Source organism: Nycticebus coucang, chromosome 2, assembly GCF_027406575.1.
Source record: "Nycticebus coucang isolate mNycCou1 chromosome 2, mNycCou1.pri, whole genome shotgun sequence".
NCBI lineage: Eukaryota > Metazoa > Chordata > Mammalia > Primates > Lorisidae > Nycticebus > Nycticebus coucang.
Genome location: NC_069781.1, coordinates 113,046,001 through 113,063,442, shown reverse-complemented (window position 1 = coordinate 113,063,442; position 17,442 = coordinate 113,046,001). Strand labels below are relative to the sequence as shown.

At 38.4% G+C, this 17,442-nt stretch overlaps 1 protein-coding gene across 1 annotated transcript; it reads left to right on the top strand.

Annotated features, from left to right (window-relative positions):
• The first annotated feature begins 13,406 nt into the window (after positions 1-13,406).
• LOC128569864 (thymosin beta-15A) lies at positions 13,407-13,924 on the top strand. Its single transcript, XM_053568494.1, has one exon. The coding sequence runs from the start codon at positions 13,468-13,470 to the stop codon at positions 13,603-13,605; it is 138 nt and encodes a 45-aa protein (XP_053424469.1). The 5' UTR covers positions 13,407-13,467; the 3' UTR covers positions 13,606-13,924.
• Positions 13,925-17,442: the final 3,518 nt, after the last annotated feature.

Below are 17,442 nucleotides of genomic sequence, written 5' to 3'. Positions count from 1 at the left end.
TCCTTTTTTTTTTTTGCCTTCACAAAATTAAAAAGACTTAAAAAATAATGATAACAATGTTTAAGATAAGAATTAGAAACAAAAACCTTGTAAAGAAGGAATGAACATAAATACATTCAGAAAAGGAATCAGACAATTACGACCTCGAAATATTAAGCAATAATGATAATAATGCAAAGAAAGTAACATTCACATTGTCAAATAAGAGTATGTCTATTATAGAATGCTTTGACTCTGAGATTCAGTATGGAGTCATCAGTTAATTTCTTATTTTTTTTTAAGTATCAGAAAATAGACAATATTTATAAATAAAATTAAAAGTTAATTTCAAAAAACAGATCATGCTAAATCTTACAGACAATAGAAAAGAAGAAATACAGCAAAATCATTCTACTTGATCTGGGTACACCCGAAATTAAAGTTGGAAAAAATATATTACTGTAAAGGAGAAATTACAAACATATGTCATTTATAAATGAGGATACAATATCCTAAACAACATATTAACATGTTGAGTTGAAAATTAATGTTTAAGTAATATACTTGGTCAAAATTAAAACCAATTTATGTGAAGATTAGTCACAATTTCTTTTCTTTTCTTGTTCTTTTTTTTTTTTCTTCTTTTCCCTTCCCTCAGCCCTTCCTTCCTTCTCTGTCTGCTCTCCCCTTCCCCCATGCCCCACCATGTCATTAATTGTCTTAATTATATTCAAATCAAAGTTGAGTACGTAGGATTCGTACTTCTCCACTCCTGTGATGCTTCACTAAGAATAATGTGTTCCACCTCCATCCAGGTTAGTACAAATGCTGAAAAATATCCATTTTTATGGCTGAATAATATTCCATCATATACATATACCATAGCTTACTGATCCATTCCTGGGTTGAAGGACACTAAGGTTGTTTCCACATTTTGGCAATTGTAAATTGGGCTGCAATAAACAGCCTAGTACAGGTGTCTTTATAATAAAAGGGTTTTTTTCCTTCTGGATAGATGCCCAGTAATGGGATTGCAGGATCAAACAGGAGGCATAGGTTGAGTTCTTTGAGGTTTTTCCATACTTCTTTCCAAAAAGGTTGCATTAGTTTGCAGTCCCACCAGCAGTGTAAAAGTGTTCCTTTCTCTCCACAACTGTGCCAGCATCTGCAGTTTTGAGATTTTGTAATATAGGCCATTCTCGCTGGGGTTAGGTGAAATCTCAGGATGGTTTTAATCTGCATTTCTCTAATAATTACAAGTGACGAACATGTTTTCATTTGATTGCTGGCCATTCGTCTGCCATCTTTGGAGAAGATTCTATTCATCTCTCTTCCCCATTGATGTATGGGATTGTTGTTTTTATTTTCTTGTGAATTAATTGAAGTTCTGTATAGATCCTGATTATTAAGTATTTGTCTGATTCGAAATATGCAAATATCCTTTCCCATTGGGTAGGTTGTCTATTTGCTTTGGTTGTTGTCTCCTTGGCTGTACAGAAGCTTTTCAGTTTAATTAAATCCCATTTGTTTATTGTTGCTGTTGTTGCTATTGCCATGGCAGTCTTCCTCATAAAATCTTTCCCCAGGCCAATATCTTCCAGTATTTTTCCTATTCTTTCTTTGAGGATTTTTATTGTTTCATGCCTTAAATTTAAGTCCTTTATCCATCTTGAATCAATTTTTGTGAGTGGAGAAAGATACGGGTCCAGCTTCAGTCTTTTACATGTGGATATCCAATTCTCCCAGCACCATTTATTGAATAGGGAATCTTTCCCCCAGTGGACGCTCTTGTTTGGTTTATTGAAGATTAGGTGGCTATAAGTTGTTGATTTCATTTCCTCGTTTTCTATTTGATTCCAAATGTCTATGTCTCTATTTTTGTGCCAGTACCATGCTATCTTGACCACTATGGCCTTGTAATACAGTCTAAAATCCGGTATGGTGATACCCCCGGCTTTGTTTTTATTACTAAGAACTGCCTTAGCTATATGGGGTTTTTTCTGGTTCCATACAAAATGCAGAATCATTTTTTGCAAGTCTTGAAAATAGGATGTTGGTATTTTAATAGAGATGGCCTTGAATCAGTAAATTGCTCTGGGAAGTATAGACATTTTAACAATGTTGATTCTTCCCAGCCATGAGCATGGTATGTTCTTCTATTTGTTAAGGTCCTCTGCTATTTCCTTTCTAAAGGTTATATAAGTTTCTTTCTTTTTTTTTTTTTGTAGAGACAGGGTCTTGTTTTATGGCCCTCGGTAGAGTGCCATGGCCTCACACAGCTCACAGCAACCTCCAACTCCTGGGCTTAAGCGATTCTCTTGCCTCAGCCTCCCGAGTAGTTGGGACTACAGGCGCCCGCCACAACGGATATAAGTTTCTTTATAGAGGTCCTTAACCTCTTTTGTTAGGTATATTCCTAAGTATTTTATTTTCTTTGGGGCTATGGTGAAGGGAGTTGTGTCTTTAATTAACATCTCATCTTGGCTGTTTTGGCATATACAAAAGCAACTGACTTGTGGACGTTGCTTTTATATCCTGAAACATTACTGTATTTTTTAATGACTTCCCAGAGTCTTGTGGTTGAGTCTTTAGGGTTCTCTAAGTATAAGATCATATTATCAGCAAACAGGGAGAGTTTTACCTCCTCTGCTCCGATTTGGATGCCCTTTATTTTCTTGTCTTGTCTAATTGTATTGGCTAGAACTTCCAGCATTATGTTGAATAGTAATGGTGACAGAGGACAACCTTGTCTGGTTCCAGTTCTAAGAGGAAAAGCTTTCATTTTGACTCCATTCAGTAAAATATTAGCTTCATAAATAGCTTCGATCAGTTTCAGAAATGTGTCACCTATACCTATACTCAGTATTCTTTTTTTTTTTTTTATAGATGACATGACCTTGTATATTGAATATCTTTTCTTTTTCTTTTTTTTTTTTTATTGTTGAGGATTCATTGAGGGTACAATAAGCCAGGTTACACTGATTGCATTTGTTAGGTAAAGTCCCTCTTGCAATCATGTCTTGCCCCCATAAAGTGTGACACACACCAAGGCCCCACCCACCTCCCTCCTTCCCTCTTTCTGTTCCCCCCCATAACCATAATTGTCATTAATTGTCCTCACATAAAAATTGAGTACATAGGATTCATGCTTCTCCATTCTTGTGATGCTTTACTAAGAATAATATCTTCCACGTCCATCCAGGTTAATACGAAGGATGTAAAGTCTCCATTTTTTTTAATGGCTGAATAGTATTCCATGGTATACATATACCACAGCTTGTTAATCCATTCCTGGGTTGGTGGGCATTTAGGCTGTTTCCACATTTTGGCGATTGTAAATTGAGCTGCAATAAACAGTCTAGTACAAGTGTCCTTATGATAAAAGGATTTCTTTCCTTCCGGGTAGATGCCCAGTAATGGGATTGCAGGATCAAATGGGAGGTCTAGCTTGAGTGCTTTGAGGTTTCTCCATACTTCCTTCCAGAAAGGTTGTACTAGTTTGCAGTCCCACCAGCAGTGTAAAAGTGTTCCCTTCTCTCCACATCCACGCCAGCATCTGCAGTTTTGAGATTTTGTGATGTGGGCCATTCTCACTGGGGTTAGATGATATCTCAGGGTTGTTTTGATTTGCATTTCTCTAATATATAGACATGATGAACATTTTTTCATGTGTTTGTTAGCCATTCGTCTGTCGTCTTTAGAGAAAGTTCTATTCATGTCTCTTGCCCATTGATATAAGGGATTGTTGGCTTTTTTCATGTGGATTAATTTGAGTTCTCTATAGATCCTAGTTATCAAGCTTTTGTCTGATTGAAAATATGCAAATATCCTTTCCCATTGTGTAGGTTGTCTCTTTGCTTTGGTTATTGTCTCCTTAGCTGTCCAGAAGCTTTTCAGTTTAATGAAGTCCCATTTGTTTATTTTTGTTGTTGTTGCAATTGCCATGGCAGTCTTCTTCATGAAGTCTTTCCCCAGGCCAATATCTTCCAGTGTTTTTCCTATGCTTTCTTGGAGGATTTTTATTGTTTCATGCCTTAAATTTAAGTCCTTTATCCATCTTGAATCAATTTTTGTGAGTGGGGAAAGGTGTGGGTCCAGTTTCAGTCTTTTACATGTAGACATCCAGTTCTCCCAACACCATTTATTGAATAGGGAGTCTTTCCCCCAAGGTATGTTCTTGTTTGGTTTATCAAAGATTAGGTGGTTGTAAAATGTTAGTTTCATTTCTTGGTTTTCTATTCGATTCCAAGTGTCTATGTCTCTGTTTTTGTGCCAGTACCATGCTGTCTTGAGCACTATGGCTTTGTAGTACAGACTAAAATCTGGTATGCTGATGCCCCCAGCTTTATTTTTGTTACAGAGAACTGCCTTAGCTATACGGGTTTTTTTCCGGTTCCATACAAAATGCAGAATCACTTTTTCCAAATCTTGAAAGTACAATGTTGGTATTTTGATAGGAATGGCATTGAATAGGTAGATTGCTTTGGGAAGTATAGACATTTTAACAATGTTGATTCTTCCCATCCATGAGCATGGTATGTTCTTCCATTTATTAATATCCTCTGCTATTTCCTTCCTGAGGATTTCATAGTTTTCTTTATAGAGGTCCTTCACCTCCTTCATTAGGTATACTCCTAGGTATTTCATTTTCTTTGAAACTATGGTGAACGGAGTTGTGTCCTTAATTAGCTTCTCATCTTGACTGTTATTGGTGTACACAAAGGCTACCGACTTGTGGACATTGATTTTATATCCTGAAACATTACTGTATTTTTTGATGACTTCTAGGAGTCTTGTGGTTGAGTCTTTGGGGTTCTCTAAGTATAAGATCATGTCATCAGCAAAGAGGGAGAGTTTGACCTCCTCTGCTCCCATTTAGATTCCCTTTATTTCCTTGTCTTGCCTAATTGTATTGGCTAGAACTTCCAGCACTACGTTGAATAGTAAAGGTGACAGAGGACAACCTTGTCTGGTTCCAGTTCTAAGAGGAAAAGCTTTCAGTTTTACTCCATTCAGTAAAATATTGGCTGTGGGTTTGTCATAGATAGCTTCAATCAGTTTTAGAAATGTGCCACCTATGCCTATACTCTTCAGTGTTCTAATTAGAAAAGGATGCTGGATTTTATCAAATGCTTTTTCTGCATCTATTGAGAGGATCATGTGATCTTTATTTTTGCCTCTGTTAATATGGTGGATAACGTTTATAGACTTGCGTATGTTAAACCAGCCTTGCATCCCTGGGATGAAGCCTACTTGATCATGATGAATGACTTTTTTGATGATAAGCTGTAATCTATTGGCTAGGATTTTGTTGAGAATTTTTGCGTCTATATTCATGAGTGAGATTGGTCTGAAATTCTCCTTTTTGTTTGGGTCTTTTCCTGGTTTTGGTATCAGGGTGATGTTTGCTTCATAGAATGGGTTGAGGAAGATTCCTTCTTCCTCAAATTTTTGGAATAATTTCTGCAGTACAGGAATAAGCTCTTCCTTGAAGGTTTGATAGAATTCTGGAGTGAAGCCATCTGGACCAGGGCATTTTTTGGTTGGAAGATTTTTTATTGTTTCTTTGATCTCAGTGCTTGAAATTGGTCTGTTCAGGAGCTCTATTTCTTCCATGCTGAGTCTAGGGAGAGGGTGTGATTCCAAATATTGATCCATTTCCTTCACATTGTCAAATTTCTGGGCATAGAGTTTCTGGTAGTATTCAGAGATGATCTCTTGTATCTCTGTGGGATCAGTTGTTATTTCCCCTTTATCATTTCTGATTGAGGTTACTAGAGATTTTACTTTTCTATTCCTCGTTAGTCTGGCCAATAGTTTATCTGTTTTATTTATTTTTTTCAAAAAACCAACTCCTTGTTTCATTAATTTTCTGAATGATTCTTTTGTTTTCAATTTCATTGATCTCTGATTTGATTTTGGATATTTCTTTTCTTCTACTGAGTTTAGGCTTAGATTGTTCTTCTTTTTCCAATTCCATAAGATCTCTTGTGAGATTGTTGATGTGCTCTCTTTCTGTTTTTCGAATGTAGGCATCTAAAGCGAGGAATTTTCCTCTCAAAACTGCTTTTGCAGTATCCCACAGGTTTTGGTAGCTTGTGTCTTCATTGTTGTTATGCTCAAGGAAGTTAATGATTTCCTGTTTTATTTCTTCCTTCACCCATCTGTTATTCAACAGAAGATTGTTTAATTTCCATGCCTTTGGGTGGGGTCGAGCATTTTTGTTAGAGTTGAGTTCCACCTTTAGTGCCCTATGGTCTGAGAAGATACATGGTAAAATTTCAATTCTTTTGATTCTGTTGATATTTGTTTTGTGTCCCAGGATATGATCAATTTTCGAGAATGTTCCATGGGGTGATGAGAAGAATGTATATTCTTTATCTTTGGGATGGAGTGTTCTATATGCGTCTATCAAGCACAGTTGTTCTAGAGTCTCATTTAAATCTCTTATATCCTTGTTTAATTTCTGTTTAGAGGATCTGTCTAGCTCTGTAAGAGGAGTGTTAAAGTCCCCTGTTATTATGGTATTATCAGATATCATATTGCTCAGACTGAGTAAGGTCTGTTTCAAGAATCTGGGAGCATTTAAATTGGGTGCATAGATATTTAGAATTGAAATGTCTTCTTGTTGTATTTTTCCCTTGACCAATATAAAGTGACCATCTTTGTCTTTTTTGACTTTAGTTGCTTTAAATCCACATGTATCTGAAAATAAGATTGCAACTCCTCTTTTCTTCTGAATTCCATTTGCCTGAAAAATTGTCTTCCAACCCTTGACTTGGAGCTTTAATTTGTCTTTTGAAGCCAGGTGTGTTTCTTGCAGACAGCAAATGGATGGCTTGTGTTTTTTAATCCAGTCAACCAATCTATGTCTCTTCAGTGGGGAATTCAAGCCATTAACATTTATTGAGATAATTGATAAGTGTGGTAGTATTCTATTTGTCTTATTTTGTGAGAGTCCATTGCTTAGTTTTATCTTTTGCATCAGTGTGGAGGTTAGGTTCTGTCCTTTAATTTCTGAGTTCTTACTTTGCTGCTGATCCATTGTGGTGGTCAGCGTGCGGAACAGGTTGAAGTATTTTCTGTAGAGCTGGTCTTGTTGTGGTGAATTTCCTCAATGTTTGTATATCCATAAATGATTTGATTTCTCTGTCAATTTTGAAGCTTAGCTTAGCAGGGTACAGAATTCTGGGCTGGAAATTGTTCTGTTTAAGTAGATTAAAGGTAGATGACCATTGTCTTCTTGCTTGGAAAGTTTCATTAGAGAAGTCTGCGGTAACTCTGATGGATTTGCCCCTGTAGGTCAACTGGCGCTTACTCCTGGCAGCTTGCAGAATCTTTTCTTTGGTCTTGACTTTGGAGAGGTTCATCACAATGTGTCTTGGAGAAGCTCGGTTAGAGTTGAGGTGACCTGGGGTCCGATATCCCTCTGAAAGCAGTGTGTCAGAATCTTTGGTGATATTTGGGAAATTTTCTTTTATAATATTGTCTAGTATGGCTTCCATTCCTCTGGGGCATTCTTCTTCCCCTTCTGGAATTCCTATAACTCGTATGTTGGAATGCTTCATAAAGTCCCATAATTCTGACAGTGAACGTTCTGCTTTCTCTCTCTTCTTTTCTGCCTCTTTTACTATCTGAGTTATCTCAAGAACTTTGTCTTCTACCTCTGAAATTCTTTCTTCTGCATGGTCTAACCTGTTGCTGATACTTTCCATTGCATCTTTAAGTTCCCTGATTGACTGTTTCATTTCCTTCAGCTCTGCTATATCCTTTTTATATTCTTCATATCGTTCATCTCTTATTTGATTCTGTTTTTGAATTTCCTTTTGGTTATTTTCTACTTTATTAGCAGTTTCCTTCATTGTTTCCATCATTTCTTTCATTGTTTTCAACATGTGTATTCTAAATTCCCTTTCTGTCATTCCTAACATTTCTGTATAGGTGGAATCCTCTGCAGTAGCTACCTCATGGTCCCTTGGCGGGGTTGTTCTGGACTGGTTCTTCATGTTGCCTGGAGTTTTCTGCTGATTCTTCCTCATGAGTGATTTCTTTTATCTGTTTCCTTGCCCTAATTTTCCTTTCACTTCCTCTTGCTCTTTAAGTTCTCATGCCTGTGGACTAAGGGTTACAGGACCAGAAGGGTGAGAAGGTTGAAGAGCAAAAAAGGGATGAAAGAAAGGAGGACTGAGTGATAAGAAAAAAAAAAGAAAAATAGAGAACGGAGAGGGGGTGGGTAAAAGGAATATTGACAAAAAGAAGAGAGGCACAGAAAGAGGGAGACAGAGCAATATAGGTGTACAGTAGGGTACTTTGATTCAACCTTAAAAAAAAAACCCACCTTCTGGGGGTGCCCAGTTGGGTAGTTCCCTTGAGGTCAGCAGCTCTTTGCTAACCTGATCAGACACAGTACCCCACCTCCACCAAGTAGAGAGGAAAGACAAAAATGCTATAAATCAAACCAAAACAAGCAAACAGAAAACTGTATGGGATAAAATTGGCTGGAAAAAAACAAATAATAGCGGTAGAAACAGTAACAAAAATGAAGTTCTAATTATTGAATTAGGCAGCAATGGGAAATTATAATTAAACTAGAAAAATTGAGAAAGAAAAAGGATCTGTATGGAAAAGGTTGAACTTAAAAAAGAAAACAACAATCAATAACATCAAAATAAACAAAAAAAACAACCAAACCAAAAAAAAAAAAAAAAAAAAAGAAAAAAAAAACACAACCAAAAACAAAGCAGTATGTATATGTTATTGAATGTCGTCTGGGCAACACGTGGTCTTCTGGGGTATAAGATGTTAATCACAGTTCTGATACGACTGGAGGCTGCTAGTTTCTCAAACCCCAGCAGGTAGACACCCTAAATCTCTCTTCATCCCACTTAAAAGGCACTTTGAACTTGTTCACTTGCTGAGCAGAAGCTTTCCCAGGGAAGTGCTTGTCACTGGAATCACTGCTGAAGTGGCTATCCACTTACCCTGTGTGCCAAAACTGGTCTCCCTCTGCCCCCGAGGGTTAGGGCTGCAAGGCGGCTCAGACCCTGCCCTTAGGCTACTTGGTCGTTGGCTTACCAGCTCCCACCTAATTCCAGCTCTGCGACCCTGAGGGTGGAGCTTGCCAGGGCAGATTGCTCACAATGGCTGTCTGTGACCCAGAGCCAAACACTATTAGCTCCGTCTGGCTCAGCGGCTCAGACTGGGGCCCTAGACAAAGGCCAAAGTTCTCCACACTCCCATTTAGGCTCTCCCCAAGGCAGTTCAGCTGAGTGCCAAGTCCAAAGACACCAAAACAGTTCACAGGTAAGGCCTTTCTGGTTTGCAGTCTCGCTGCTACTGAACTTACAGTTGCGGGTGGGTTTAGACGGATTGAACACACATGACCACTTGCTGGTTTTCCACTGTTTTAGTCCTCCTCTTGGGGTCCAGAAGTCTCTCGCTGACTCCCTGTATCCTCTCAGGGGTGATGATAGGCAGATCCCACCAGCCAGAGATGTCTGGAGTCCTATCTCCCCAGACTCACGGTGCCCAGATGCAAAAAAGCTGTTACTCGGCTGCCATCTTGCTCCACCTCCACTCCTCAGTGTTCTAATTAGAAAAGGATGCTGTATTTTGTGGAATGATTTTTCTGCATCTATTGAGAGGATCATGTAGTTTTTAGTTTTACTTCTGTTGATACAGTGAATAACATTTATACACTTGCGTATATTAAACCAGCCTTGTATCCCTGGAATGAAACCTACTTGATCATGATGTATGACTTTTTTGATGATAAGCTATAATCTGTTGGCTAAGATTTGGTTGAGAATTTTTGCATCTATATTTATGAGTGAATTTGGGCTGAAATTCTCCTTTTTACTTGGATCTTTTGCTGGTTTTGGTATCAGAGTGATGTTTGCTTCATAGAATGTGTTGGGGAAGATTCTTTCCTTCTCAATTTTTTGGAAAAATTTCTGCAATATAGGAATAAGCTCTTAAGGTTTGATAGAATTCTGGTGTGAAGCCATCTGGACCAGAGCATTTTTTGGTTGGAAGATTTTTTTATTGTTTCTTTGATCTCAGTGCTTGAAATTGGTCTGTTCAGGAGATATATTTTATCTGGAGTAAGTCTAGGGAGAGGGTGTGATTCCAAATATTGATCCATTTCCTTCACATTGTTGAATTTCTGGGCATAAAGTTTCTCGTAGTATTCAAAGATAATCTCTTATATCTCTGTGGCATCAGTTGTTATTTCCCCTTTGTCATTTCTCTAGGTTAGCAGAGATTTTGCTTTTTTATTTCTAGTTAGTCTAGCCAAAGGTTTATCTATTTTATTTATTTTTTCAAAAAAACCAACTCCTGGTTTCATTAATTTTCTGAACGATTCTTTTGTTTTCAATTTCATTAATCTCTGACTTGATTTTGGATATTTCTTTTCTTCTGCTGGGTTTAGACTTAGATTGTTCTTCTTTTTCCAATTCCATCAGATGGCTTGTGAGTTTGGTGATGTGCTCTCTTTCTGTTTTTTGAATGTAGGCCTCTAAAGAGATAAATTTTCCTCTCAGGACTGCTTTTGCTGTATCCCATAGGTTTTGGTAACTTGTATCTTCATTGTTGTTATACTAAAGGAAGTTAATGATTTTCTTTTTTATTTCTTCCCACACCTAACTGTCACTCAGCATAAGGTTGTTTAACTTCCATGTCTTTGTGTGAGGTTGAGCATTTTAGTTGGAGTTGAGTTCCACTTTTAGTGCCTTGTGGTCTGAAAAGATGCAAGGTAGAATTTCAATTCTTTTGATTCTGTTGAGGTTTGTTTTGTGTCCTAGGATATGATCAATTTTGGAGAATGTTCCTTGGGATGATAAGAAGAATGTATATTCTTTATCTTTGGGATGGAATGCTCTATATGCATCTATCAAACATAGTTGTTCTAGGGTTTCATTTAAATCTCTAACATCTTTGTTTAATTTCTGTTTAGAGGATCTGTCCAGCTCTGAGAGAGGGGTATTAAAGTCCCCTGTTACTGTGGTGTTATAGGATATCATATTGCTCAAACTAAGCAAAGTCTTTTTCAAAAATCTGGACGCATTTAAATTGGGTGTGTAAATATTTAGAATTGAAATGTCTTCTTGTTATATTTTTCCCTTGACCAATATGAAGTGACCATCATTGTCTTTTTTTACTTTAGTTGCCTTAAGTCCACATGTATCTGCAAATAAGATTGCAACCCCTCTTTTCTTCTGAATTTCATTTGCCTGAAAAATTGACTTCCAACCTTTAACTTTGAGTTTTAATTTGTCTTTTGACATGAGGTGTGTTTCCTGCAAACAGCAAATAGATGGCTTCTGTTTTTTAATCCAATCTGCCAATCTATGCCTCTTCTGTGGGGAATTCAAGCCATTGACGTTTATTGAGATAATTGATAAGTGTGGTAACGTTCTATTCATCTTATTTTGTGGAAGTCCATTGCTTAGTTTTGTCTTTTACATAATTGTGAAAACTAGGTTCTGTCCTTTAATTTCTAGGTGTTTACTTTGCTGATGGTCCGTTGTGATGGTCAGTGCATAGTACAGGTTGAAATATTTCCTGTAAGGCTGGTCTTGTTGTGGCAAATTTTCTCAATGTTTGTATATCAATAAAAGATTTGATTTCTCCGTCAATTTTAAAGCTTAGCTTAGTGGGTTATGAAATTCTAGGCTGGAAATTGTTCCGTTTATGTAGATTAAAGCAGATGACCATTGTCTTCTGGCCTGAAAAGTTTCATTAGAGAAGTCTGCAGTGACCCTGATGGGTTTACCCCTGTAGGTCAGTTGGTGCTTGTTCCTTGCAGCTTGCAAAATCTTTACTTTTGTCTTGACTTTAAATAGATTCATCACAATGTGCCTTGGAGAAGCTCTATTTGAAGTAAGGTGACCAGGAGACAGATATCCCACTGAAAGGAGTATCTCAGAATCTTTGGTGATATTAGGGAAATTTTCATTTATAATATTCTCCAGAATGGTTTCCATTCCTATGGGGCATTCTTCTTCCCCTTCTGAAATACCAATAACTCATATGTTTGAATGCTTCATGAAGTCCTGTAATTATGTCAGTGAACATTCTGCTTTCTCTTTCTTCTTTTCTGCCTCTTTAACTATCTGAGTTATCTCAAGAGCTTTATCCTCTACCTCTGAGATTCTTTCTTCTGCATGATCTAATCTGTTGATACTTTCTATTGCATCCTTAAGTTCCCTAATTGACTGCTTCAGTTCCTTCAGTTCTGCTATATCCTTTTTATATTTTTTTGTATGTTTCATCTCTTATTTGATTTTGTTTTTGGATTTTCTTTTGGTTATTATCTACTTTCTCAGCAATTTCCTTCATTGTTTTTTGATTGTTTTCCACTTTTTAAGCAATTTCCTTCATTGTTTTCATCATCTGTATTTTATTTTATTTTTGTACAGACAGAGTCTCACTGTACTGCCCTCAGGTAGAGTGCCATGGCATCACACAGCTCACAGCAACCTCTAACTCTTGGGCTTACGCGATTCTCTTGCCTCAGCCTCCTGAGCAGCTGGGACTACAGGCGCCTGCCACAACGCCCGGCTATTTTTTTGTTGCAGTTTGGCCGGGGCTGGGTTTGAACCTGCCACCCTTGGCATATGGGGCCGGCGCCCTACTCACTGAGCCACAGGCGCCGCCCATCATCTGTATTTTAAATTCCCGTTCTGTTATTTCTAACATTTCTTTATAGGAGGAGTTCTCTGCTGTAGCTACCTCGTGATCCCTAGAATGGGTTACTCTGAACTGGTATTTCATGTTACCAGGATTTTTCTGCTGATTCTTCTTCATGAGTGCTTTTTTGTATCTCTTTCCTTACCCTAATTATCCTTTCACTTCTTGCTCTATAAAGTTTTAATGAGTTCTTTTGGTAGGGGACCAGAAGGATGAGAATATTGAAGAGCAAGAAGGGAAAAAAGATTTTAAAAAGAAAGAAAAAAGAGAAAGAAGAGGGGATGAGTGAAAGTAAATATTGAAAAAAAAAAAAAGGAAAGGCACTGAAAGAAAGAAACAGGAGTAATATAGGTGTATGGTAGGGTACTATGACCCAATCTTGAAGACCCCCAACCTCTGGGGATGGTGGGTTGGGTGATTCCCTTAAGGTCAACAGCTCTTTGCCAGCCAGATCAATCTCAGTACCCTACCTCCATGAGATAGAGTGGAAAGCCAAAAATACAATAAATCAAACCAAAACAAACAAGCAAGAACCCTCATGGGGGTAACATTGGAGGAAAAAAAAAAACAAATAATAGGGACAGAAAATGAAAATGAAATTCTAATTGTTAAAGAAAACAAAATTAGAAGATTGTATTTAAACAAGGATAGTGAAAAAAAAATAAGAAAATTAAAAAAGAAAGAAAAAAAGAAAAACAAGAAAAAATGCCGAGCCTGGTCCAGAGCTAGCGGAGGGCTCATCTAGGTGGTTGGTATTTTGCGAGTCTTCAAGTCTTCAGCTTTGTTTTAGTCAAGATGAGTGATAAGCCAGACTTGTCAGAAGTGGAGAAGTTTGACAGGTCAAAATTGAAGAAAACTAATACTGAAGAAAAAAATACTCTTCCCTCTAAGGAAACTATCCAGCAGGAGAAAGAGGGCGCTAAAACATCGTAAAATGGAAATCTCTTCCCAAGAGCAAATTTCAGTATTGCCTGAGAGTCTTGGTTTTAGGCTTGTTTTTTGTAGTAAACCTATGTGTTTGTAGAGATGTTAGGCATCTTGTGATGTTTTCTTACCTGTCTTCCCTGGCTAAGAGGTCAAAGATTGCCAATTTCCTTTAAGTTTGCTTTTAAACTGCCTATCAATGTGTAAATTTTAGGTAGCCAGTGCTTTCAGTAATCTCACCATTGATGACTTTCATGTGTATAGTCCTTGTACCTCATATAGGATAAGCCAATTTTAACCTTCTGTATTGCTTCATAATATTCATGAAGTTTCCTGCTTTTGCAACCTCTCATGGTTTATTTTCATTTATAATGTAGCAATAAAATAAAAATATGTAATCTTGAAAAAAAAAAAGAAAGAAAAAATGCCAAAGAAAAATGTTGAAATTAAGAAAAAAAAAACGAACACACAAAAAAAGAAACCCCCCCCAAAACCCCAAACTGAAGAATCAAATAGTATACATATCTTGTTGAATAATGTCCTGGCAACAGGTGATCTTCTGAGGTATAAGATGTTAATCACAATGTTGATACAGCTGTATGAGATGGAGACTGGAAGCCTCTGCTGATCTCTCAGACCCCGCAGGCTTGGGAGCCCAAAAATGTCCTCAGCTCACTTAGAAGACACTCTGAACTATGAACCTTGGCCAAGCAGAAGCTTTCCAAGGAAAGCACTTATCCCTGGGATCTCTCCCGGTGTGGCTGCCTGCTTATCCAGTGCACCAAGTCCGGACTCCCACCATGCCCCTGAGGGCCAAGGCTATTAATCTGCCATACTTGGAACTCTGCACTTCCCCAGCATCTCAGTACCCTCTCTTGGGCAGCTTAGTCACTAGATTGCTCATCCAAGGTCTCACGGCTCTCCCACAGCAGCTGTGTGGGCAGCCCACAGCTGAATGATATATTAGCTCCCTTCCTGCTCAGGGTCTCAGACCGGGGCCCTAGACAACACCTAAAGTCTTCTGCACACACTGGCCCAAGATCTCCCATGGCAGTTCAATTGAGTGCCCAAGTCCAAGAAAACCAAAACAGCCCACCGGTAAGGCTCTTCCTGCTTGCAGTCTTGCTGTTGCTATGGGTACAGCTGCAGGCAACCTCCCGACTGAACAAACGCACCTACCACTTGCCAGATTTTCCACTGCTTCTGTCCTCCTCATGGGGGCCAGAAGTCTCTCACCAGCTGCCTGTGTCACCAAAGGGAAGCCTCTAGGCAAAACCCACTGGCCAGAGATGCCTGGAGTCTTCTCTCACCATTCTCACTGCGCCCAGCTGCACAGAAGAAATTACTTGGCCACCATCTTTTTTTTCTCTCCACCTGGCCTCATTTTTATGAGTTTTGGCAAGGGCAAAGGGAAATATATGAGGTTGGAAAATTAAGTTCACAAACTCATCCTAGAAAAAGTGCTTTGAAGGGTAGACTAGGCACAGTGTCAGTGCACAGCTTCCCAAGGGAGGTACTTCAAAGGTGACCACAGTGATATTCAGTAATGAGGGAGGTATGTAGCACTTTTTCTAGAATGAGTTCCCAAACTTAATTGTGCAACTTTGTATAAAATGAAGACTATTTACCAATATGTGTATCTCTCAATATTCAAATGCACATACACATTTAATTAATAATTCCCCTTCTAAGAATTCTTTTTTCAGACAGAGTCTCACTGTGTCAACCTATGTAGAGTGCTGTAGTGTTATAGTTCACAGCAACCTCAAACTCTTGGGTTCAAGTGATCCTCTTGCCTCAGCCTATTGAAGAGCTGGGACTACAGGTGCCCACTGCAACACCCAGCTAATTTTTCTATTTTTTAAAGTAGAGACAGGGTTCTCTCTCTTGCTCAGGCTAGTCTTGAACTCTTTTTTTTTTTTTTTTTTTAATTGATGGGGATTCATTGAGGGTACAAGAAACCAGGTTACACTGATTGCAATTGTTAGGTAAAGTCCCTCTTACAATCGTGTCTTGCCCCCAAAAGATGTGGCACACACCAAGGTCCTACCCACCTCCCTCCTTCCCTCTCTGCGCTCTCTCCTTCTGCCATCCCCACCGTGTCCTTAATTGTCCTCATATCAAAATTGAGTACATAGGATTCATGCTTCTCCATTCTTGTGATGCTTTACTAAGAATAATATCTTCCACTTCCATCCAGGTTAATACGAAGGATGTAAAGTCTCCATTTTTTTAATAGCTGAATAGTATTCCATGGTATACATATACCACAGCTTGTTAATCCATTCCTGGGTTGGTGGGCATTTAGGCTGTTTCCACATTTTGGTGGTTGTAAATTGAGCTGCAATAAACAGTCTAGTGCAAGTGTCCTTATGATAAAAGGATTTTTTTCCTTCTGGGTAGAAGGATCAAATGGGAGGTCTAGCTTGAGTTCTTTGAAGTTTCTCCATACTTCATTCCAAAAAGGTTGTACTAGTTTGCAGTCCCACCAGCAGTGTAAAAGTGTTCCCTTCTCTCCACATCCACGCCAGCATCTGCAGTTTTGAGATTTTGTGATGTGGGTCATTCTTGCTGGGGTTAGATGGTATCCAGGGTGGTTTTGATTTACATTTCTCTAATAAATAGGGATGATGAGCATTTTTTCATATGTTTGTTAGCCATTTGTCTGTCTTCTTTAGAGAAGGTTCTATTCATGTCTCTTGCCCATTGATCTATGGGATTGTTGGCTTTTTTCATGTGGATTAATTTGAGTTCTCTATAGATCCTAGTTATCAAGCTTTTGTCTGATTGAAAATATGCAAATATCCTTTCCCATTGTGTAGGTTGTCTCTTTGCTTTGGTTATTGTCTCCTTAGCTGTCCAGAAGCTTTTCAGTTTAATGAAGTCCCATTTGTTTATTTTTGTTGTTGTTGCAATTGCCATGGCAGTCTCCTTCATGAAGTCTTTTCCCCGGCCAATATCTTCCAGTGATTTTCCTATGCTTTCTTTGAGGATTTTTATTGTTTCGTGCCTTAAATTTAAGTCTTTTATCCATCTTGAATCAATTTTTGTGAGTGGAGAAAGGTGTGGGTCCAGTTTTCAGTGTTTTCCAGTTTTCCCAGCACCATTTATTGACTAGGGAGTCTTTCCCCCCAAGGTATGATCTTTTTAGGTTTATCGAAGATTAGGTGGTTGTAAGATGTTAGTTTCATTTCTTGGTTTTCTATTCGATTCCAAATGTCTATGTCTGTATTTTTGTGCCAGTACCATGCTGTGTTGACCACTATGGCTTTGTAGTACAGCCTGAAATCTGGTATGGTGATGCCCAAGCTTTACTTTTATTACCAAGAACTGCCTTAGCTATATGGGTTTTTTTCTGGGTCCATACAAAACACAGAATCATTTTTTCCAAATCTTGAAAGTACAATGTTGATTTTTTTTTTTTTTTTGTAGAGACAGAGTCTCACTTTACCACCCTCGGTAGAGTGCCATGACATCACAGGACTCACAGCAACCTCCAGCTCTTGGGCTTCCGTGATTCTCCTGCCTCAGCCTCCAGAGCAGCTGGGACTACAGGTGCCCACCACAATGCCCGGCTATTTTTTGGTTGCAGTTTGTCTGGGACTGGATTTGAACCTGCTACCCTCGGTATATGGGGCCGGCGCCCTACTCACTGAGCCACAGGCGCCACCCACAATGTTGGTATTTTAATAGAAATGGCATTGAATAGGTAGATTGCTTTGGGAAGTATAGACATTTTAACAATGTTGATTCTTCCCAGCCATCAGCATGGTATGTTCTTCCATTTTATAATCTCCTCTGCTATTTCTTTTCTTAGGATTTCATAATTTTCTTTATAGAGGTCCT